General features: G+C 32.7%; 3 protein-coding genes across 6 annotated transcripts; 2 read left to right on the top strand and 1 right to left on the bottom strand.

Annotated features, from left to right (window-relative positions):
* The first annotated feature begins 2,615 nt into the window (after nucleotides 1–2,615).
* On the top strand, nucleotides 2,616–8,193 carry LOC8289487 (target of rapamycin complex subunit LST8). Of its 2 annotated transcripts, none has more exons than XM_015722072.3 (11): nucleotides 2,616–2,776; nucleotides 2,978–3,126; nucleotides 3,961–4,062; nucleotides 4,157–4,269; nucleotides 4,389–4,458; nucleotides 5,756–5,833; nucleotides 6,556–6,672; nucleotides 6,762–6,838; nucleotides 7,008–7,087; nucleotides 7,222–7,281; nucleotides 7,938–8,193. In XM_015722072.3, exons 2-11 carry the CDS (start codon nucleotides 3,016–3,018, stop codon nucleotides 8,063–8,065), a joined length of 936 nt encoding a protein of 311 aa, XP_015577558.1. In that variant the 5' UTR covers nucleotides 2,616–2,776; nucleotides 2,978–3,015; the 3' UTR covers nucleotides 8,066–8,193. The 2 variants fall into 2 exon arrangements, with proteins under 2 accessions (XP_015577558.1, XP_002523640.1); XM_002523594.4 differs by having other exon boundaries at nucleotides 6,762–6,856.
* A 147-nt stretch (nucleotides 8,194–8,340) lies between these two features.
* On the top strand, nucleotides 8,341–21,373 carry LOC112535551. Its single transcript, XM_025158163.2, has 3 exons — nucleotides 8,341–11,400; nucleotides 11,830–11,947; nucleotides 21,196–21,373. Exons 1-3 carry the CDS (start codon nucleotides 11,218–11,220, stop codon nucleotides 21,270–21,272), a joined length of 378 nt encoding a protein of 125 aa, XP_025013931.2. The 5' UTR covers nucleotides 8,341–11,217; the 3' UTR covers nucleotides 21,273–21,373.
* LOC8289489 (sulfiredoxin, chloroplastic/mitochondrial) lies at nucleotides 21,275–23,489 on the bottom strand. 3 transcript variants are annotated; one of them, XM_015722062.3, is made up of 5 exons: nucleotides 23,325–23,489; nucleotides 23,034–23,206; nucleotides 21,770–21,803; nucleotides 21,565–21,658; nucleotides 21,275–21,434 (listed from the first exon to the last, which is right to left on the bottom strand). In XM_015722062.3, the coding sequence occupies exons 1-5, from the start codon at nucleotides 23,395–23,397 to the stop codon at nucleotides 21,419–21,421; spliced, it is 390 nt and encodes a 129-aa protein (XP_015577548.1). In that variant the 5' UTR covers nucleotides 23,398–23,489; the 3' UTR covers nucleotides 21,275–21,418. The 3 variants fall into 3 exon arrangements, with proteins under 3 accessions (XP_015577548.1, XP_015577549.1, XP_002523642.1); XM_015722063.3 differs by having other exon boundaries at nucleotides 21,770–21,915; nucleotides 23,034–23,200; nucleotides 23,325–23,481; XM_002523596.4 differs by having other exon boundaries at nucleotides 23,034–23,200; nucleotides 23,325–23,481.
* Nucleotides 23,490–25,052: the final 1,563 nt, after the last annotated feature.

Genomic DNA, 25,052 nt, shown 5'->3' with positions numbered 1-25,052 from the left:
ACATACTATTATTTATCTATTATTTAATTATTTCAAATCGAATTTAATTATTTTACTTTTATTTTTTTTACTTTTATTATTATTTTCTTCTTTTTCTTTTTTATGCATTCACTTTAAATATTATTCAACATATGTTATTTGCAACCACATACACAAGTAACGGACTTCATTTCATTACTATATCAAATTCATATCATTTTTAAATTTTTTACCTCATAACATAAATACTATCTTTTTTGTCAAGTCAATAATTTTTTATATCACTATTTTTTTCCAATTAAACTATCAAATTCATGTTATACTCATTATATTTTATTTATTACCTATTTGATAAATACTTAAACCAACAACAATCACTTTTACTAATTATTCAATAAATACTTAAACTGATAACAACCACACTTACCAACAGAAACAATTATCTAAATAATCTTTCTAATAAAACCTAGAAGTCTATATATGATGGGATTATTTGCTTAAAACAATTCACTAAATGCTTCATTTAAAATTTATATTTTTTTATGAGGACCCCTTTTAATATTAAATTAAAAAGTTTTAATTAATTCTTTTGTATTTGTGAATACAAGAAAATATAATTAGTAGATAATTTTTAGCTTTTGAGTTTCATCTTTTTTTTTTTATAGATGGAGAGTATAGTGAAAAGAAATGAAGACGATAATGTATGAGGATTTGATAAGAAGTAAGATGAGTTTTCAAAAAAAAAAGTCTATTGAAATCTTAAAGAAAAGTGAAAGAGAACTTTTGACTATTTTATTCATAGCAATACATATAAAATATATAGAAATCCATATCTATAAAAGTGAATGAATTTTTGAATACTAGCTTACATTTATAGACATTACAAAAGTTGTAATTAAATACTTAATGATTTCTTTAGACTTTTTTAAAGTCTTTCCATGACCTATACAAAGTCTTTCAAAGTTACTATTGAATACACTCTAACTTTTAAATTCTATCAGTTTTTAAAGTCTTAATTGAATACACTCTCCTAAAGTTTGAGGGAATACTAATTAATATATTAATTTAGTTTGGGGGAATTTTAAATTAGTGTTGTTGGATAAAACATACAATATTAAAATTTGAATAATCAATTAATGGAAGAGTCAAGTGAAAGAGTGCAAAATAGAGCATGTTAATAGGATTCAATTTCAGTTCAATTAATATCAAAATGACTAAAACTAGTCATTTGTATATTAGACCTTAGTATTTATAAATCAATATATTTTTTATCCTTTAATATAGGAGTTTCACTTTATGCATCAATTGCATACTTGATTTTGCTATGTAGTTGTCATTTAAATTGTCATTCTCAATTTAAAATATACAATTTATTTGAGACATAGATATACTACCGTACCAAGCTATTGAGATTGGATAGCTATTCAAAAAAAAGCCGAGAAATTAAGAAACTAAACATCTATCCTGATAGAAAGCTGAAAATTTAATAAAATGGATTCAACTCATAGTTAACTAACAGAATTAAACTTAATTCCGACCAATATTAGAATTACTAAACAAAATACTTAATTAATTAAACTTTTAACATTGATAAATTATTTAAATTTTTTAATGACATAAAATCTCTAATATATAGTGATTCAAAGGGTCTTATCAACTAATTAACTTGATCTAATACTATGAAGGGATCAAACAATGACCATAGAATTCAGTCTATACCATTGTTGTTCATTTATAATTCAAATATTAATTTAATGTAGTTATTGCTCTAATTTAATCAAATAAATCCAAATAAACTAAGTTCACAAGTTATTATAATAGTTTAATACTAACCATACTTAAAATAATTCCTTAATAATATAAAATTATATATTCCATTTTATTAATGTTATTAAACTTTATTAATTATTTAATTTAATTATATATAAAAAGTTACTCAATTGAAAATAATGTCCATATTAAATTACCCCATCTAAAATTTATTATTTATTTATTTTAAAAATCAATTCCTATAAATATAGTAAGTCGAAAAAATTAAGATATTACATAATTACTTTGAATAATTTTTTTAGCTGACTTTTGATTGATGTTTAGTTGATATTAAGATGGTATAGTTTATATTTAGTTAATTTTTCAATCTATACAAAATTGTCTTTAATATTTTTCTTGTATTGATTTTTTTTCTTTTAGTCTCTACTTCTATTTTCTCCTATTGCTAAATATAATTTTTTTTATAGTGAATCTATGATCTTTTTATTTACATTTAGAACTTAATAACTCAAAACGTTATTTTTTTTCGACTGTCAAAATAATTTTATCAAATTAATTACATCTTAAACCATTATTTAACAGTCAAATAATAAAATTATGAGTTATTAAGCTCTAAACGTATGTTATTAATTACGGATAATATGAAAATGGCTAATCGTGTGGAGGTGACTGAATTCTTAGAGATTAACTTTTTAAGAGGAAAATATTATTTTATCACAGTTTGTAGCTCCACCCCCTTGTTGTTTGAAAAAGAATTCATATATTAATTTACATACTAAAATAACAGTGAAATCACATTACATTTTTTGTATTTATTTCAAAATTTAATATTAAAAATAATTGGAAAAATAAACTAGGGACTCTCTCCGGAGTGAAAAAGTGGCTAACTACGGGGGCCTCTTTTGCACTTTCGTAGAAAAAAAAATGCCACGCCCTCTTTCTCCTCTTCCTCTGCAACTCTCAGAAACCCCTTAAAACCCTCATAATTAGGCACCCATCACATCATCATGCTTCCCATGATTCTAAGGTTATTATTATTATTATTATTCTTGTTGTTATTGTTGTTAATTTCACTGCTTAAATCTGCTTAATTTTACCTTAACTGTTTAAGTTGTTCCTTCACTTAAAAGAATTACGATCACTTTGTTGTTTTTTTTCGTTTAATGTGTTAATTAATGGGTTGTTAAATCTCAAGTGAATGCTATATTGATCAAATTATTGGTGGCAGGTGTTTGATTAGGTGGTGAGTGCTGATTCTTCCTTAAAATGACACAACAACCGTCAGTGATTCTTGCAACAGCTAGTTATGATCATACTATTAGGTTCTGGGAGGCCAAAAGCGGTCGCTGCTACCGTACTATCCAATACCCAGATTCTGTATTTTTCTTCTCTTCTCATCGTTCTTTTTTTTTTAACTTGCTTTTTGTACATTGAATGATGGGTTTAAATTTTTGTTCTTTTTTGGCTTAATTGGTGGCCTTGGTCAATATTTAACAAGCCAAATTTGATAACCTATTTTAGTTTTAAGTTGTTTTGATTTTGGATTTTTAATTTTCTGCCTCGGAATGTTACCACTTTCAGTTGTTTCTTGTTATTTGTCTTTTTTGAGATTTTCAGTGTAAGCTCAGAAGTAATTAATCGTCAAAGGTGGTGGCTTTATCTTATTTCTTGCAAAAAGATATTGGAATTAAGAAAGCCGTTTGGTTAGTTTCAATCTATCGAATGGAAAATGTCCAAAAGTAGGTCGATTAATTCATCTTTCTCAGACTACTAGTTCTGGAAAATTGAAATCAGTGTGTATGTATGAGGAAATGAACGATTTTATGTCTTGGGTTTCTTTTTCTTTTTCTCTTTCTCTGTGCTTTTCATGGTCTCAGCTATCCATGGTAATATATGGTACCTGTTAAGTGTCCCTGTCATTGGATTATAGACACTGTCAAATCAAACAGAACAAAAATGATTGAGATATTCATTTAGAGGTGTACCGGATATTCTATGAGATGTTATTTATTTTCTGATTTTGTTTTGAGAAAATGGAGTGTAACTGTATCAAGCAAGTTGCATGATCTCTGATAGGGCACAATTTTTCTATTCCAAGTCTTCAATATTATAAAACTTAGATCCCATTTAATTTTCTTCTTTTTGATCCATGTGTCCAGCCATCTCGACTCTAATGGTTTTTGTTTCATTTTGTGATAATGACGGGTGCAGCAAGTTAATCGACTTGAAATAAACCCAGACAAGCGCTTCTTGGCTGCAGCTGGTAATCCTCACATTCGGTTGTTCGATGTCAACTCAAACAGCCCTCAACCGGTATATCTGTCCACCACCTTGCTAGTGTTTTCTTTAAATAAAATATATTTTTCTGCTTTTTTTTTTTTGAAGACTTTCTCATACTGCATGTTAGGTAAGAAGCTACGATTCACATACAAACAATGTTATGGCAGTGGGGTTTCAATGTGACGGAAACTGGATGTATTCAGGATCTGAGGATGGCACAGTAAAGATTTGGGATTTGAGGTAAACTTCCCTGAAAAGTCGATGTTGCACCTATATTTTTCTTGTTTTCTTTTCTCTTTCATTTCATTGTGTGCTGTAGATATTATATGGAATTTGTTCTTACCTAAAGTTGATTGCAGAGCTCCAGGTTGTCAAAGGGAGTATGAAAGCCGTGCAGCTGTTAACACGGTTGTATTACACCCAAATCAGGTTAGTTTTCATGTATCCCTTTCTCGGTTTAAATAATGGATAATATGATATGTATCACCCGTTCCATTATTGGAATTTTTGAGTCCCAATATGTTTGCGGGATTTTGGACTTCTAAGTCCCAATACGATACAGGAACAGCTCAGTTTTCTTTTGTTTTTCAATCCTTACCTTCTTTGTCTAACTTCGACTCTTCTTTTTAGCTTCCAAAATTTATTGGGACTCTTTACTAGAGTCTTTAGCCAATATACTTCTAATATTACCTATAGGAATGTGAATTATTCTTAAAATTTCACACTAGCAGCAGCCATTTTGGTCTGATACAGTCCGATTTGGTCCAGTGCCATTACTTCTGATTCTGATACTGATAGGATCTGTGATACCATTATTTATACCCTGATCCCTTCTCATCTGTTGAAAGTTGAAACAGGTGGTTGAAAGAGAAAATGGATGATGATGATCTGGATTCTTGTAAAGAGTATGCATACTTGATCTCTTAAAATTGCAACCTTTCCTTAGAAAAGAAATAGGGTCTTGTCCTTCTTCAAATGGGATATTATGGTATTCGTAATCCATTTTGTTGCTGCAACATACAAGGTTGAGCATGTTACTTAACATGGTCAGCTTTCTTTTCTGTAGGTGGGTTTCCATCCATAAATGGAAAAGTTAGGTTAAAATTTGCTTGGTTACATGGTAAAACATTAGGAATTACAGGATTTGGACCATGTACTTTTAGAAGAGAAAAAGTAACTTCTCTGTCTTTCTTTCTGCAGTTGGATAAATTGATTCAAAATTTTGAATTTAACCCAGTTGGCTCACTTTTTAAGCTTCTCCAGAAACTGTTTAATGATCTCCGGAATGCTGCTTAGAAAATTGAACTTTTGATTGGTTCCAATGATTTGATACTTAAAATCAGCATTTTCAAGCCAAAGATAGGGGATTCTATAACATGAAAATGTGATTATCACTTGTCTCGACAATTAATTAATAATGAAAGCCAAAATGTATTCTAAAGAAACAAATGAAAAAGAAAGAGATTAGAAGCACTCAATAAATGAAATGCCTGAAGAGTTCTCTTTTGCTTGATAGTTATCCTACTTGTGCTAGGAGGGTGTAAATGATTTTACTCTCTTTTTTTATTACCAAAAATAAGAACAAGGAATTAATTATGGTTTAGTTGATTTGATGATTTCACGGATCTATTTGCCACAAGTTAGCTGAGAGCATTATTTTCCCCAAGTGATATATATCTTTGCCTTTTGTGTTAGTCTTATAAGTTGTATGTCTCTGGTGCTGCAGACTGAATTGATATCTGGGGACCAGAATGGGAATATTCGTGTCTGGGATTTGACAGCAAATTCATGCAGCTGTGAACTGGTATGCTTTGAGGACTTGCATTAAAAGATTGAAGTTGCAAGTATTTTTAAAAATTTTACATGAGCTTCTGTATCCTTCTCTTATATTGGGATGTTATAGAATTGCATGCATAGTGACATTGATTTAATTGAGTGTTGCTGCCATATCAGATTTGCTTGAAAGCCAAGCAGCCACGTATTAGGTGGAGAATTTGCTAGAATCCAGCATTCTGTTACTTTCTAGTTTGCTTAAGCATTGTTTACAGAAAACCTCCAGATTAATGATAAGTTATTTACATGGTACATCCACAGACTGTTAGTTGGATGGATAAGCTGTGGAGACTGAGCATTAATGATTCAGTGCATCAGTCATAAGATATAGATATGATTCTAATTTTGTAAATTCTTCTAAGACATGCATGCATGGTTATGCTCATATTGGCATTGAGGAAAGAATGAGGGCGAGAAGATTAAGAAGAATGAAAGCAAATCTTGTAGTCTAATATACCAATGTTAATTCTTCTGTAACGGTTTGACATAACAGTTCTAAGTGGTTTGCCTCCAACCTGAGAGGCCCATTAGCAAAAGGCAAGTGTTTGTGTTGCACCTTCCCTAATACCTCTCTTAATCACTCTCTTTTGTCTGTAAGGTGATGCCTAAAATTAATTGCTTGAAGTCACATTTTATCATAATTATAGAGGAGTTATATGACAACTTTCATAACTATTTACATTTTGAACTTAGGTACCAGAGGTGGATACAGCTGTAAGGTCTCTAACAGTTATGTGGGATGGGAGCTTGGTAGTTGCTGCAAATAATCGTGGAACTTGTTACGTTTGGCGCTTGTTGCGAGGAACGCAGGTAGTTCCTTAGTGAATTTAACCATCTGATATTACTTCTTTATAGCATTCTAACTGAAGTATCATCATATCCGGGCATGTTTCTTGCAGACTATGACCAACTTTGAGCCACTTCACAAGCTACAAGCTCATGATGGATATATTCTCAAATGTCTTCTTTCACCTGAGTACTGTGAACCCAATAGGTTTCTATTTTCTTGGTGTTAAATACCTTTATTCTTGTGTTTTATTGCAATCTCACCTGCCTTATATTCTTCTATTTTGTCTACTTAATGCTTCATTTAAGTTCGTGTTGTGAGACGCCATACTAAGTACTTTCAACGTTGTATATGTTAGATATCTGGCAACTGCATCATCAGATCACACTGTCAAGATTTGGAATGTCGACGGGTTCACATTAGAGAAAACTTTAATAGGTATTTTCAAGAGAATGATTGTGTTCAATTGGGTTGGTTATATGAATATTTATATTTTCAAGTATTTAAAGATGGGATTTCTTGTCAAAGAAGGTATATGAGTTTTTGTAATAATGTTGTTGTGTGATCTGTAGGTCATCAACGGTGGGTATGGGACTGCGTTTTCTCGGTAGATGGCGCTTACCTGATAACAGGTGATTGGCAGTTTTTATTTTAACTATGCATTGGTTCCCTTGAACTAGTGTGACTACCTACGGTGTAATCGAGCTGAGCTGAGTCGAAATTGTCAGGCTCGAGCTTGATTCAATCCAAGAACTCAAAATTCAATTCGAACTTAAATTGATGATATATTTAATGCGAACTTGACTTGGTTCAACTCGAATACTCTATAAAATAAGTAAAATAATAAAAGTTCGAACTTGATAGATACTTTTTTTTTAGTTCAAGCTCGACTTGATTACTGCATAAAGCATACAATAGTAAAATAATAAAAGCTCGATTAGGCTTCCAAGCTTGTCGAGTTGCTCGTTAAGGTACTTGTGTAGCTCGAACTCGAGTTTGACTCGATTAACAAGTTCTTCTTGAGTATTTTTGGGGTCGATTCCGAGTAGGTTATGAATTTGCTCGACTTGATTACGCTCCTAATCAGGTTATTTGTTCTTTTTTTGTTTCAATTCCTTCTGAGTACTACCTGTTGTGGAAAGTATAATTAAGGCCTCGGAAGAGGGTGGTCTATCCACTCCATTAGTTTGAATTAGGAGCTAAATAAGGTCTGTTTACAATTCCAGCGTGATGCATTTTTCATTACATGATTAAGTTTATTTTTGTACAATGTTGTCCTTCTGCACAGCTTCTTCTGATACGACTGCAAGACTTTGGTCCATGTCAACTGGCGAAGACATTAGGGTGTATCAAGGGCATCACAAAGCAACTGTTTGCTGTGCCCTCCATGATGGAGCTGAACCCTCTCCATCTTGAACCTGGGTTTGTTGTTTCTTCTTATCATTATACCTTTTACCTTGTTGAAAGCAAGTTAATGGATTGCTGTCTTGTAAGTTTGTGTAAATTATCTGGCTGCATTTATAAAATGGTCATTTGATGCTAAAGTGTGTTGTTTTTCGAGATTATAGCAGCAGAGTTTCCCTTTCTCTTTTTTTCCTCAGGGGTATGATTGCTTTTAGTTGACAGAGATTGGTGGCTATGCATAATTCATGCTGTTGCCCCTGCTTGCTAGAATCTCAAAAAAAAGGAAAAGAAAACCAGAGGAAATAGCAAAAGCATGTGTGAAAATTATAAGCATTTGCAACCTTTGTAGCAGTCAATTTTACAGGCTCAATTCAATCTCAATTGGAGTGTCTGGAGTGTCTGGTTGGCCAGTTTAGGACATTTCATTTAAAAATAAAATAAAATAATTAATATCAAAATGTCAAAAAAAATTATTCTTAACGTGACAGATAAAAATTTAAGTATAATATAAAAACTATACTTAGAGGAATAAGTTTCAATCTTTTGAAATGGATGAATCCTGTTATAAGATATTGAATCCTTTGTGATTAAACGTTAAAATCAGAGAAAGAACATACTATTTGACTTGTCCATGACAACAGACCATGGATCATATGCCATAAAATCAAAGTCATTCCCTTTAATTTGGCAAATTTAGTACTTTCTACAGGGCGCATTAGTAGGAAACCCCTCTTAGATGGAGGAGAGGGGTCAGCTGGCATTGCAGGAAAGCTACTGGTAAAGGTTCTTAAGAGTAAAGTGAGAAGGGTTGCTTTTCCATAAATGTTCTCGGACGTGTTTGAAATTATGATTGGATGTTGAACAAATGGATTCTGAATTCTTTTTAATTTAATATATTAAATTGTTTTAATTTTTCTATATACTATTTTTGTCAAACTTATTTTTAAAAAGTAAAACATTAATTTTGTAAAGGTAATTTTCATGACTCAAAAAAATAAAATAAAAATTGAGATTTGGAAAAATACTTTTCCAACATCAATTTTTCCTACATCAATGCCAAACAACACCTTCATCTTTCAGCAGATTCGGCCTAGCGCATAAGATGTTCTTAGAATGATTAGAACCAGAATTTTGCTCATGTTTTTTTATTGTAATGATAGCTTCTCCAATTCAGAAGTTACTCATACTGATTTGATTCATTTCTGGAGATTATTAACTGATTTTGTTTCTTTGTATGTTTTGATCAATAGTTTTTCTTCTCTATTGACAAAAAAGAAGGATGGTGCTGAGACACAATCCTTATGAACCTGCCTTGGCATATCGCCCAGCACTTGTGAAGCAGAAGAACCCTTGCAAGAAGATCAAGCCAATCCTTGTGGAAAGTATTCTTGTAGTACTTGTTAGCGTCTCTTCCCCTTTTTTATGTACCCAGTCTTTCTTCCCCTTTTCTATGTACCCAGTCTACAAACCTGGCCTAATCTAATAAGCCTTCGAGGCTCCGAAAAGACCGATGCAGCATGGTTTCATGGATGGTTCTTACCCTTACCCGAACTTCTTCACTCAATTTATCAAGATTAAATCTACTTTTTGCTTTTTGCAGACAGCTGGTTTGTTCTAGAAAGCAGTGCCCTTGATTCCAAGCCCATATTCCTTCTTCAACTAAGCTTTGCAACCAAGATTCTCCACATTCCTATTATTGCATCCTCTCCTACAAATTTTTTTGACTCCTTAATCACCATTCGCAACAGAGTGAGAATTGAGCTCCAGCGCACAATGCATTACTAAGCAAAACTGCTTGAAAAGGTTGAATCCCTTCTTGCATGCAAGAGATACTTGGAAGACCAGGAACTGATTCTAGCAACTATCCTATAAATCAAGCCTTAACAGTCAGTTTTAGTAAGCTTAGTAGTCATTAGATGAAACCCAGAAACTAAAGGATACTTCATGTCTTAGCAATTGACCCCACTATAATAAATGGAGCTTTTCCCTGGATTGATTCTGTTGAGAATCTACAATATCTTTCCTGTACAGCTATTAAATCTATGTATATCCCATGATTTTTGCTCTATTTTAGGTTAGAATAATTGACTTCTAATGTATTTTAGGATAGAATAAATTAGCTCCTAATTTTTGGGAGATCACAGATGTCATGGAATTGACAAAAGTCAACTTCCATTTGTATAAATATTGCACAGCCTGAGCCTAAATAAGATAACAAAAAGCAATTCAGTTCCTTTGTTTTTGTTCATGGTATTAGAGCCTTTGCTTTTGGGACCTCTTCTTGTCAGCCTTCATTGTCGAGTACTTTCTTCCTTCCAAGTCCTTATTGCCAAGTGCAATTTTCAGCCTTCATTACTGAAATTTTCACTAGGCCTTCATTGCCAAAAAAAGAAATTTCTTTTAGACCTGCAACATCACTGAAACTGAAACATTAGAAATTAACTCCAGTACCAAATCAGAAGAGACCTCAAATATTCCACACATAGGAGATTTGCAGAATATCCAGGCAACCTACAGGCTCAATGGAAAAAACTATTTGAAGTGGTCACAATTTGTTCAAACATGTCTCAAAGAAAAGGGCAAAATCAACCACTTGCTTGGAAGTGGACCCAAAAATGGTGATCCAAAATTCGTTGCTTGGGACGAAGAGGATTCTATGATCATGTCATGGTTGTGGAACTCCATATTACCTGAAATAAGCGACACTTGCATGTTCCTGCCAACAACTAAAGACATATGGACTACTATTCAACAAACCTATTCAAAGGCAAGAGATGCTGCTCTAATCTGTGAGATCAAAACAAAGATCTCAGCCACTAAACAAGGCAACCTTTCTGTTACTCAACATGCCAATCTTCTGCAAAATCTATGGCAGGAAATGGATCAATATCGGTGTGTTCAGATGTTGTGTAGTGAATATGCCGCCACCTTGAAAAGCTTTATAAAAAAGGATAGAGTTTATGACTTCCTTGCAGGTTTGAACGTGGAATTTGATCAAGTCAGAGTCCAGATATTAGGGAAAGAAAGATTTACATCCCTGAATGAGACAATATCCTTGATCCGAGTTGAAGAAAATAGGCGAGAAGTCATGTTGGAGCCTAAAGCATTAGAAGGGTCAGCAATGATTTCTACAAAGTCAAACAATAAGGAAGCAAGGATAGGTAATGGGTGTACAGAGTCAAATAAAGACACAGTTTGGTGCAAATATTGCAAAACCACGCCATACTCGAGAGGATTGTTTCAAACTCTATAGGAAGGAACAAGTCCTTAGCCGTAAAGGAGGATTCAAAGGAGGAAAAGCCCACTTAGCTGATGGAGAAGACCAAACCCAAGAAAAATCCAACCAGGTTGGTATAGGAGAATCCAAAAAAGAAGAAATTCAAAAGATAAGAAACCTCATAAATTCCCTTGAAAAGTCCTCTAGTACATGTTCATGGGCTCAATCAGGTAAGTAGCTTAACTCTTATGCTGTAAGTGCCTCAAGCATGTCTTCTCTAGGCTCTTGGGTCATTGACTCAGGAACTATTAACCAAATGACTCACAGCCCAATCAGATTTAAAACATACAACTCATGTCCTGAAAATAGAAAAATTAATGTTGCTGATGGATCTCTTATAACTGTTGCAGGCCAAGGAATAGTAAATCTATCAAATTTTTTATCCCTAAATAATGTGTTGCATGTCCCCAAACTGTTCTCCAATCTCATATCCATCTATCAAATTACCAAGGATCTAAACTATAAAGTAACCTTCTATTCTACTCATTGTGTTTTTCAGGATTTGGTTACGGGGAGGACGATTGGACTTGCTAAGGTGAAAGATGGGCTTTATTACCTTGAGGAAATGAGTGGCAACAAGAAGAACAAAAATCAATTATCCCTCATCTGCTCCTCAAGTAACCTCTCTCCTAATAAATCTTAAATTTGGCTTTATCATTTTCGTTTTGATCATCCATCTTTTATTCTACTTAAAAGCATGTTTCCTTCACTTTTTAAAAATGAAGATGTTAGTAGTTTTCATTGTGATACATGTAAAATTGCTAAACATAATAGATTTTCATTTCCATTGAGTAATACAAGATTTACTAGACCTTTCTCCTTGATGCATACTGATATTTGGGGGCCTTGTAGAGTTTCTAATATTTCTGGAGTAAAATGGTTTGTTACATTCATTGATGATTGTACTAGAACTACATGGTTATTTCTTATGAAAGAAAAATCAAAAGTAAGCAGTATTTTTCCAATGTTTCATAAAATGATTTACACACAATTTGGAAATTTGACTAAAAAAGTAAGATCCGACAATGCAAGAGACTACTTTAATCAAGTTCTCTCATCCTTTTTCCAAAAAGAGGGTATAATACACGAGTCATCTTATGTAGACACACCCCAACAAAATGGGATTGCTGAATGAAAAAATAGGCATTTACTCAATGTGACATGAGCAATTTTGTTTCAACATAAAGTTTCAAAAACCTTTTAGGGGGAGGCTGTTTTAACTGCTGCACATTTGATAAATAGAGTACCTTCCAAAGTGCTAAATAATCAGAGTCTCATTGCTCTCTTTCTCTCTTTTTTACCCTGATTTTAATGTCTCTTGCAAACTGTCACCATAAGTGTTTGGTTGTGTTGCTTTTGTACATGTTCATGCACACCAAAGAGGGAAATTTGATCCAAGAGCTTTAAAATGTATTTTTGTGGGATGTCACATTTGTTAAAAAACGAGCCTTACTTTCAAAGTAGCAATCCTCATCTCCAGGGGGAAAGTTCTTGGGAAGATAAGCAATTTCTCCTTGATTTTTAAAGTCCCACATCCAACTTGAAATCTTTCAAACTTGACGATACACCTAACTCTAAAGGAGATCATGCCAGCAATGAACCTGAACCTGAATTTGAATTTGAAGATGAACATGCTAGTAAAGAAATTGAACCTGATCTTGAAGCTGAGGGAAAAACTGGTTTAAATCCTATTACACCACTCAAGGTCTACTCAAGAAAGAAAGTTCATATTTTTGAACCTATGCAAGTCCAAGAATCTGAACCACAATAAGGTATTGAAAATTCTGCTCCTTTGTGTGTTCAATCTAACTCTGCTCCTTGTGAATTTAATGATTTAGACCTGCCTATTGTTGTTCGAGAAGGAACACGAGAATGCACTAAGCATCCAATCTCAAATTTTATGTCCTTCCATAGACTCTCTCCACAACATAGAACTTTTCTTACCACTATTAACTCCATTTCAATCCTATAAACACTACAAGAGGAATTTAGAAATAAGAACTGGTTAAAAGCTATGAAAGAGGAGATGAATGCCCTAGAAAGAAATAAGACTTGGGAAATTGTAGACCTGCCCAAAGGAAAGAAAACCGTGGGGTGTAAGTGGGTGTTTACTTTGAAATATAGAGCTGATGGTTCATTAGAAAGGCATAAAGCTCGGTTGGTCGCAAAAGGATATACATAGACATATGGGGTAGATTACCATAAGATCTTTGCACCCATAGCAAAAATGAATACTGTGTGTGTTCTTTTGTCTTTAGCTACTAACTTTGGTTGGTGTTTACAGCAATTTGATGTTAAGAATATGTTCTTATATGGGGACTTACAAGAAGAGGTGTACATGGAACCTCCACTAGATTTCAATGAAATATCTATTGAAAAGAAAGTGTGGAGGTTAAAGAAAGCTTTATATGGATTAAAACAATCGCCAAGGGCTTGGATCAGAAGATTTACTAAAATAATACTAGCAATGCAGTACAAACAAAGTCAAGGAGATCATACCTTGTTCAGAAGACATTCAAAAGGAGGAGTTACAGCTTTACTTGTATATGTAGATGACATCATCATCATCGGGAATATGATCAAATTGGAAGAGAAACACTCAAAAAGTGCTTAGCAAAGAAGTTCGAAATTAAAGAACTTAGGAGGCTGAAGTATTTTTTTGGGAACTGTGGTGGCATACTCAAGTAAAGGCATCCTTATTTCTGAACAAAAGTATGTCTTAGACTTGTTTAAAGAAACAACCAATCTTGGATGCAAGGCAGCAAGCACACCCATTGAGCCTAACTTGAGATTTAGTGAAGAAAAGGATGATAGCATGGTAGATAAAGGAAGACATCAGTCGTTGGTTGGAAAACTGATATACTTGTCCCATACAAGGCCGGACATGCATTTACTGTAAGTGTAGTAAGCCAATTTATGCATGATCCAAGAGAGAAACACTTGCAGGCTGTCAACAGAATTTTGTCCTATCTCAAAGGGACATTGGGTGGAGGAATTTTATTTAAGGAAAATGAAGAATTGATCATTGAGGCATATACCGATGCTGATTATGCAGGTTCTGTTGTAGATCGTAGATCAACTTCAGGATATTGTATATTTCTTGGTGGGAACCTAGTGACATGGAGGAGTAAGAAGCAATCAGTTGTTGCAAGATCAAGTGTTGAAGCCGAGTTTTGAGCTATGGCTCATGGAGTTTGTGAATTGCTATGGCTCAAAATAATACTTGATGACCTTAAAATCAAGTGGGAAAGACCTATAATACTCTATTGCAACAACAAGTCTGCTACCAACATTGCACACAATCCAGTGCAACATGATTGCACGAAGCACATCGAAGTAGATAGACACTTTATTAAAAAAAAGCTGGATAGCGGCATGATCTGCACTCCATATATAGCATCAAATGATCAATTGGCAGATGTCTTAACTAAGGAAATGCCTACTTCTAACTTTGAAGACATTACATGCAAGATAGGAATGGAAAATATCTGTTGAAAGATCTCGTAAATAATTGTGATTATGTACCATATTTGTTACACTCTATATTTAGAGGTTTATGAGCTGTATTAGTAATCTTAGGAATCAATATTTATTTTCTTCTATGTTAGGGTTGTTAGTTGAATAGTATATTTCTCTTTAATTAGGGAGATTAGCTGCCTTTTTTGTTCCTAGTTAAGTTCTTTAAATAGTTGTACATCAATATAGAAAAATCATTCAGCCTTCTTATATTTTTGTTCACTGTTTTCATGGTATTAGAGCTAAAAAAATCCTAGGTTTGAATCTTTTCCTTTTATCTCGAAAATGTATCACGTTTGGGACAAGCCAGCCTCTTCAGCCATCTCAGTCCAAATCTCATAGAAATACATCTGAAAACCACCCCATTCAGATTACTAAAATCAGACTAAATGGTGATAATTTTTTTCGATGGTCACAATCTGTTCGCATGTATCTCCGAGGAAGAGGAAATATTGGCTATATCACAGGTGATACTAAGCAGCCTGATGTGAATGACAAAACTTATACCATTTGGAATGCTGAAAACTCAATAGTAATGACATGGTTGGTCAATTCCATGATTTAAGAGATAAGTGCAAACTACCTATGTTACTCTACAACCAAGGAATTATGGGACAATGTCTCAGAAATATACTCTGATTTTGGAAATCAATCCCAAGTTTACGAGTTGACCCTACGACTTGGGGCAATTTGCCAAGGTAAGAATTCTATGACAAAGTATTTCAATTCTCTTAAACGGATTTGGCAGGACTTGGACTTATTCAATGATTATAAGTGGAAATCAAATTATGACTGCAACCAGTACAAGAAGATAGTGGATACGAGCCGAATCCTCAAATTTCTTGCAGGTCTAAATGTTGAGTATGATGAGGTCTGTGGCTGAATAATTGGAAGAAATCCCTTGCCTCCAATTGCTGAAGTTTTTGCGAATGTAAGGAAAGAAAAGAGTCGGAGACATGTGATGTTGGGAAAGAGGACTGCAGGTTCAACCGCGTCCATAGAAGGATCAGCGCTGGCTATTCCTGAAGCTCAAGTAAGCAGTAGAACTTCTTACAACCAGCGTGCAGAAGACAAAAACAACCTATTATATGACTATTGTGGAAAGCCACGGCATACTCGTGAAAAATGTTGGACGTTGCATGGTAAACCACCTAATGATAAGGAAAAAAAATCTGGTGAACATAACACACCTACAGCAAATAAGGCTGAGTCATCTCCATTTATTAAAGAGCAATTAAGTCATCTTCTTAAACTGCCAAAATTTTGCTCATCATCTAATGCTCCTATTGGTTCTATGGCACAAACATGTAGTAATTCTTTGGTTCTATTTGTTCTAGGAAGTACTACTCCTTAGATCATAGATTCAGGAGCCTTTGATCATATGACAAGCTGTTCTCAATTGTTTGATTCGTATTATCCATGTTCCGGTTCCGAAAAAATTAGAATAGCTGATGGTAGTTTTTCACCTATTGCAGGCAAAGGAAATATTAAAATTTCAGAAAAAAAATCTCTTTGAAATCATTTTTACATGTTCCAAAACTTGCATATAATCTTCTTTCCGTTAGCAAATTGTCTAAAGACTCTGATTATTCCATTCTTTTTTCTCCTTCCAATTGTATTTTTTAGGACCGGAACTTAGGAAAGATGATTGGAACTACTAGAGAAATAAATGGGTTGTACTATTATAATGAACTGGTTCTGGGAATAAAACAGCTCATGGATTAGGTAGTACAAGTTCAAAACTTTGTTTATGATCAAGTTATGTTATGGCATAAAAGATTAGGGCATCCTAGCTTTCCATATCTCAAATTTTTATTTCCTAAATAATTTAAAGGTATTGATTGTTTAAAACTTCATTGTGAAGCTTGTAATTTAGCTAAAAGTCATCGTGTTTCGTTTCCAATAAATCCATACTCTGCTTCAAAAACATTTTATTTGTTGCATAGTGATGTTTGGGGCCCATTCAAAGTTAACACACTCTTTGGAAAAAATGGTTTGTAACATTTATTGATGATCACACATGAGTTTGCTAGGTTTATTTGTTGGAAAAGAAATCTGAAGTTAAACAACGATTTAAAAAAAAATTTCTACATGGTTGAAAATCAATTTCAAACAAAAATTGGCATTCTAATAATGGATAATAGGACTGAATATTTCAACAAATATTTGAGAACATTTATTTTGAAAAAAGGTATTCTGCATACATCAATCCACTTGTCGTGACACACCACAACAAAATGGTATTGCTGAAAGAAAAAATAGGCATTTACTTAAAGTTGCTCGGGCACTTATGTTTTCCATGAATGTTCCTAAATATCTTTGGGGTAATGCACTCTTAACCTCTTGTTATTTAATAAACAGAATGCCATCTCGAGTTTTGAAATTTCAAACACCTTTACAAGTTTTGAAAAATTATTTTTCCACATCTAAGATAACAGCATATCTCCCCTTAAAGGTTTTTGGTTGTGTTTGCTATGTGCATGTCCCAAATGTGTTTCGCTCAAAACTTGATCCCAAAGCTGAAAAATGTGTTTTATTTGTTATGCTTCTAATAAACATGGGTACAAGTGTTTTAATCCAGTCACAAAGAAATTTTTTGAGAGCATGGATGTCAGGTTTGTCGAGGATCACTATTTTTTTCAAAAAAGAATTCTTCAAAAGGAGAACTTAGTTGAAGAAAATAATTTTTGGGAAACTTTACCCATTTCTTTAACTAATTCTAATATGGAAACTAGGGTTAGCATTATTAATCCTACTTTGTCAGATATTACTTTATCAGAGACAGGGGGAGAAGTATTTCCAACGGATCATAATCCAGTAGATCATAATCCTCAACATGAGCTGCAGGTTTATACTAGGAAAAAATTTCATAAAATTACTACAGCCTCAGTTATTCCTTCAGCAGATGTTCAATCAGCTTTGCCGAATAATGGCCCTACTACTCAGAGTAACCTTCCCTCTACTTCCACTCCTTCTGATCTTGGTCTTCCAATTGCTTCAAGAAAAGGATTCCGAACATGCACTAATCTTCCTATCGCACAATATTTGTCATATAAAAAACTGTCAAAAAATCATAGAGCATTTGTGTCTAGGATTTCTAATATGCTTGTTCCAAGAACTGTTCAGGAAGCATTAGGTGAACCAAGTTGGAGATTAGCTGTGATGGAAGAAATAAATGCTCTTAAAAGAAATAACACTTGGACTGTCATTGATCCACCCAAAGACAAAAAGAGGGTTGGGTGCAAATGGGTGTTCACGGTGAAGTTTAATAAAGCTTATGGAAATGTGAAGAGATACAAAGCGAGACTAGTAGCAAAAGGATTTACTCAAACTCATGGTATTGATTACCAAGAGACTTTTGCTCCTTTTGCTAAAATTAACTCTATTAGAGTACTTCTTTCTCTTGCAGTTTACTTCAACTCTTGTTCCAAGAACTGTTCAGGAAGCATTAGGTGAACCGAGTTGGAGATTAGCTGTGATGGAAGAAATAAATGCTCTTAAAAGAAATAACACTTGGACTGTCATTGATCCACCCAAAGACAAAAAGAGGGTTGGGTGCAAATGGGTGTTCACGGTGAAGTTTAAAGCTGATGGAAATGTGAAGAGATACAAAGCGAGACTAGTAGCAAAAGGATTTACTCAAACTCATGGTATTGATTACCAAGAGACTTTTGCTCCTTTTGCTAAAATTAACTCTATTAGAGTACTTCTTTCTCTTGCAGTTTACTTCAACTGGCCACTTCATCATTTTGTGTAAAGAATGCGTTTTTAAATGGAGAATTGCAAGAAGAAGTATATATGGACCTGCCATCCGGGTTTGAAGAAAAACTTGGAAAAGGCAAAGTGTGCAAATTAAAAAGGTCTCTATATGGATTAAAGCAATCTCTTAGAGCTTGGTTTGAGCGTTTTGGTGATGTTATCAAGACACATGGTTTCTCTCAAAGCCAAGCTGATCACACCCGGTTTTTCAAACATTCCATCAAAGGTAAAGTAGCTATTTTGATTGTGTATGTAGATGACATTAATCATAATAGGGGATGATTCTCTTAAGATTAACAACTTGAAGAGGAAACGTTAATCCGAATTTGATATTAAGGACTTAGCAAAGCTGAAATATTTCCTCTGGATGGAGTTTGCAAGATCCAAGGAGGAAATTTTTGTCAACAAATGCAAGTATGTGCTTGATTTACTCAAAGAAACAAGAATGACAGGTTGTAAGGCAGCAGATGCGCCAATCGAACCTAATGTAAAGTTGAAAACAGCAGCAGCTAATGAGGTAATGGACAAAGAACGTTATCGAAGATTGGTAGGGCGACTAATCTATTTGGCTCACACTCGACCTGACATAGCTTTTGCAGTGAGTATTGTGAGTCAATTCATGCATTCACCTGGACCTATTCATTTTGAAACCGTATTCAGAATTTTGAGATACCTCAAAAGAACTCATGGAAAAGGACTTTTGTTCAAAATAGAAGAACATCTTCTGATGGAGGCCTACACAGATGCAGATTGGGCATGAGATGTAAATGATATAGGATCCACCTCAAGTTATTGTACCTTTATAGGTGGAAATCTGGTTACTTGGAAAAGTAAAAAACAGAGTATGATGGCAAGGAGTAGTGCTGAAGCAGAATTCCGCTCTGTGGCACATGAATTATGTGAAGTGTTATGGATAAAAAAACTCCTAGAATAATTGAAGATTCTTATACCAAAATCTATTAAAGTTTACTGTGACAACAAGGCTGCAATCTCTATAGCTTATAATCCAGTTCTACATGACAGAACCAAACATGTAGAAGTTGACAAATATTTCATCAAGGAGAAGATAGATAGTGGTGTGATATGTATGTCCTACATATCCACTGCTAGCCAAACAGCAGATATACTAACAAAAGATCTTCCCAAGGTGCAACACGAGAATCTAGTTAGCAAGCTTGCCATGAGTGACATCTTCATGCCAACTTAAGGAGGAGTGTTGAAAGATCTCGTAAATAATTGTGATTATGTACCATATTTGTTATACTCTATATTTAGAGGTTTATGAGTTATATTAGTAATCTTAGGAATCAATATTTATTTTCTTCTATATTAGGGTTGTTAGTTGAATAGTATATTTCTCCTTAATTAGGGAGATTGGCTGCATTTTTTGTTCCTAGTTAAGCTCTTTAAATAGTTGTACATCAATATAGAAAAATCATTCAACCTTCTTATATTTTTGTTCACTGTTTTCAATATCTATTCATCATCTTAAGGAGGAGGAGTGTTGAGAATCTAGAATATCTTTCCTATACAGCTATAAAATCTATGTATATCCCATGATTTCTGCTCTATTTTAGGTTAGAATAATTTACTTCTAATGTATTTTAGGATAGAATAAATTAGCTCCTAATGTACTTCTAATGTATTTTAGAATAATTTACTTCTAATGTATTAGGATAGAATAAATTAGTGGCTAATTTTTGGGAGATTACAGATTTCATGAAATTGACAAAAGTCAACTTCCATTTGTATAAATATTGCACAGCCTGAGCCTACAAAAAGCAATTTAGTTCCCTTTTTTTTTTCAGATTCCCAACCCATATACATCTTTAGAGTGCTTTATAATACCATGTAATTGCCTTACAGAATTAATATACTATGACAGAAAATAAACAGATCATCTACAAAACAACAAATGATTTAGTTTCAGATTCTTGCAGCCCTTGTGAAACTTTAACTAAGAGTTAACTCGTTAAAGCTCTAGAGATATATTCCGTAGCTATTGTAAAAAGCAATGGCGACATGGGATGACCTTCCGAGGAAGGTATCCCTTACTCCCACCATAACTATAGAAAACATAGCTCTGCTAACATACTCTATCACAAGTTCACAATCTTCACAGGAAACCTGTAATCCAACATTACTTCTATGATATTCCATGACACTGAATCATATATTTTCCCAATATCTACCTCAATATTACATTTTAGCAGGGTCCCCATCTCTGTAATGTTTTTTATTAATTCATTTGATAACATGAGATTATCACCTTAAGACTGATGAGTACTGAGAAAATATCCCTTAATGTCAAACTCACTTGAAAACGTATTTGGATATTCTATAGGATTTTTTCTCTATCTTCCACAATCTTGATTTAGATATTGCGAAATCAAAGAGAACAAAAATGTTTTAACCATACAATTAGAGATGCAGCAAATATTTTTTAAGATGTTATATATTCTTTTATTTTGTTTTGACAGAATGGAATTCAAGAAATTAAGAATGGATGGAGTATACATGGAAGACTATTGGAGAAGCCAGTAGCATGATACTTTTTAGGAAATTTAACATGAGAATTCTTTTTTCTCAGGGCAATTTGGAGGTCAGGAAACACCAATTCATATTGATCTATATGTTTTTGCAAAGACATATAAATTGCAGTCATGAAGTAGCTCATGAAGAAGCAATTGCTTCAGGATATATATTGAAGAACTGTATAAGGATGCGTATACATTTACTAATAGAAAATTTGAAAGTTTTAGCTGCAATAGCCAGAGCAGAGTTGCAAGTTCACTTGGATCAATCTGCTAGACTTATCGGAGATGATGCCTGCACAATTTAACACATTAAAAATGAAACAGAAAAGTAAACCCAGCACAGTAATAATCCTAAAAAAAGTGGGAAGCTACAGGTGATATAATATGGAATTTTTAAACATTTAACAAGAAATGAAACAAACCTCAATGTTTCTTTTGTTCCACGTCGTACTTTGCAGCGGATAGTTGGGAGACCAAGTCGCTGGTGTGCTTCGTACCGGTGACAACCTGAGAATCCTGATGAAAGCATGCCATGAGCTTTGAAAACTGAAGGCGCACGCATGCACACAAAATAATACCTACAAGCCTACATATATTTCGAAAAGGGGAAGCATAAATAAACACTACCGTAGTATACTCCATCAACCTCAAGCACATCAATCTGCAACAGGCAACAGAAACCAAGTGTCAACTTAAATGGGGGCATCAAAATAAAAATACAGTCATATTTCCCTTTCTGTGCACTGCTGCATTCTCTCCAAAACCAGAGGGATCTGATAACAAAATGGAATAAGACACACAGAATAGTCATCATGGAAATCTTAGCAATATGAGACAATAGTAAGAGGATTGGATCCAAAACAGGAAGGCATATGTCATTCTTATATATTGCTCAGACATGATATATCTGGATTATATAGCGGCTAAGGTTTATTTGGGATGAATTTAATAGTATTTACAGTGCATAGATCCTTCTATGAAATATAATACATTTGGACCAAGCTCACTAAACCACAAACAATCTTTCTCGTCTCTGCAGATAGTTCTTCATGGAATTAACTGCGCATCTTTCTGCTACATCATTACACAAACTCTTTGAACAATTAGCTGTCCGAAAGACTATACTGCCATGCTACTACTGATTGATTACTCTCTGTCCAAAAGATTATACTACCTCCCTAGTGGGTTGTTATTTGAGTTGTTTGTTTGATGTAATTACTTTGCTTTGGAAATGTATTTAGCATAGTCTACCTGTATAAGTTAAAATAACTTGTGATGTATCTTGCACTTGTACTCTTTATCTCCAGCAAAAAACTATAACATGCTTCTTGTTTCAGTCTTTTGTTATTGTAGTTTCCTGATTTCACAGGCAGCATTTGAGTCATCTAAATCTAAGAGAGCCAGCTTCTTCCTTATTCATACTTATTTGCAGCAATGTCTTCAAGTCTCAATCAATCTTCAATTAAAGCAGTTCAAAAAAGAAAATCAATCTTTAAAGAACCCCTCATCTACAAAGTTTAATTATCATTTTTCTCCATATTTTGCTATTTATGACTCTGTTAACTTAATCTCACAACAAAAAATTGTCATAAGTGGCACCAACAGGCTTAGCCCGGCGGTAGTATATATCTTTAACTTAGGTAAAGTCTCAAGTTTGACCCCTCATTTGTGGATAAAAAAAGATTACCATAAGTGGCTCTTCATATTATGTTCTATACATGTCCATTTCATAATCTAACACCAATGTATTCCAATACTATTATTTAGTTTTGCTTCTTTATCTAGGAGAAACTAAGTAAATATTAAAAATAAAAGGCTAGACTATGCACTAGAAATTAACGAAACAAAGCCCAAAAGAAACTGATAATAAAAGGGTTAATAAAGGAAATACAGGGACTTGGAGGCCAATTTGTTCAATACTATCCATGAGGTCTTGAACTTTGGTAGGATCATTAGCTCTAGTTCTCATAAGGGGTCTCCTTATCTTATCCAGTGGAAGCTCCACAATCACTGGCCCTCCATTTTGAGTTTTGCTTTTATCATTTCCTGGAGCAGCCCCTGATACTTATATATACATACATATCCATCAATTCAAAGACACTATACGTACATATCCATCAAATCAAACACAAACCGTTTGTTCATATACAAATAAATTTGCATAGAGACTAAAAAAGAGTACCATTTGATGAAGCTGAGACAGAGAGGCTCCTCAGGTTGGCTGCTGCTCCCACTCTCACAACAAAATTTGACATCTTCTTCTGTCTGTTTCGAGATAAGAAATAACAAAAGGAAACAAATTACGAACCAAATGAAATCATATGGCAGGCACTAAATTAATAGATATGAAAGAATTATGCTGAAAGACCTCCAACTTTTATTTCTTTAATTGAAATCCTCAAACTTTTTTTTTTTGCGATAATTCTCAATTTCTTTTTTTTTTCTTTTAAATGACCTGTGTTAATAGTTTGTATTTGAAATCTTAAATAACACTAAATTCATTAAGCAATACATCGCATTTGAAAGAAAAAATATGAAAAAAATAAAATAAAAATAATAAAACTGAAAAAATATTTTAATTTTAAAAAATATATTAATTTATTAACACAAAATTTTTAAAAATTTTATTTATTTTATTAAAATTAATTTTATTATTAATCCATTTTACAAATTTAATTATATTAAATTCTAAATTTATTTTTATTTCAATTAAAATACATAAATTTTAATCTACAGATTCTATAGAATTTATGAATTTTCATCAAATATAATGTAAATATTTTCTAAATTATTATTTTCTACAAATTTCCATCAGATATACAGGGGTTTGAATGACAATTATATTATTTTCATGAAAAAACTAATATTATTTATAAGCATGATTAACACCATAAATTATCATAATAAATTTTTAAATTTTAATAATTGAAAGTATAATTGAGATAAATAATAGGTTTAATTATCAAAATAATCATATATTTTACACTCGTTATCACATCTAGCTTATTCTATTTAAATTTTTAATCTTAGCATTAAACTTTAACATTGATTTCTATTTTAACCTCCGATAAAATTATCAATAAAATTTATTGACGTGGCATGAATTTCAACAATAATAATAAACAGAAGGAATTGAGTCAACACCCTTACTATTAAGATATTATCGTTTAAACACATAAGATTAATGAAACTCCAAAATTAAAAAAAAAATTATGTACTTAAATGATAATATTTTAATAATAGAATGAATTAACAACTCTAATGTTGATTCGATTCTTTTTTGTTATTGCCGGAATTCACGCGAAGCTAGCAGATATTAACAGATAATTTTATTAAATGCTAAAATTAAAATCAATATTAAAGTACGGTGTTGAAATTAAAAATTTAAAAACTACGTACTAGATTTGATAATAAGTGCAAAGTTAAAAAAAAAAAATGACAATTAAACTTAAACAATATAAGTATAGAATTAACACAAAGAATTTGTATTTTAAATTTATTGTACATTCTTTAAAATTTTAACAATATATATATAATAATTAATACACCAAGACAACTTATAGATATAATTATATGCTATAATGTTATGAAATGTAGCATTAGCAATCCAATATCTCTAGCAACTGCAATAGATGAAAAAATGCAACAAAAAAACTATCAGAAAGATCTCTTAAATTTTCTTTAAAATATTTACATTTTGATTTTTATATCATCATTAATGAAATTATGTAAATTTTTTAAGGGATTAGACATTTTATGATACAATAATCAGAAATCAAAACATAATTAAAAAAAGGATTAACTTATGAATTAATTTAAAATATTTAAGAACTAAAGAGAAAATCTAAACTTTGAACTTAGTGACAAAAAATTATTAATTGATAAATTCAAAGCACTAAAATAATTAATT

The sequence above is a fragment of the Ricinus communis genome, chromosome 4 (assembly GCF_019578655.1).
Source record: "Ricinus communis isolate WT05 ecotype wild-type chromosome 4, ASM1957865v1, whole genome shotgun sequence".
Taxonomy (NCBI): Eukaryota; Viridiplantae; Streptophyta; class Magnoliopsida; order Malpighiales; family Euphorbiaceae; genus Ricinus; species Ricinus communis.
The sequence above is the reverse complement of the archived record's forward strand: the minus strand, read 5'-3'. Positions and strand labels throughout refer to the sequence as shown.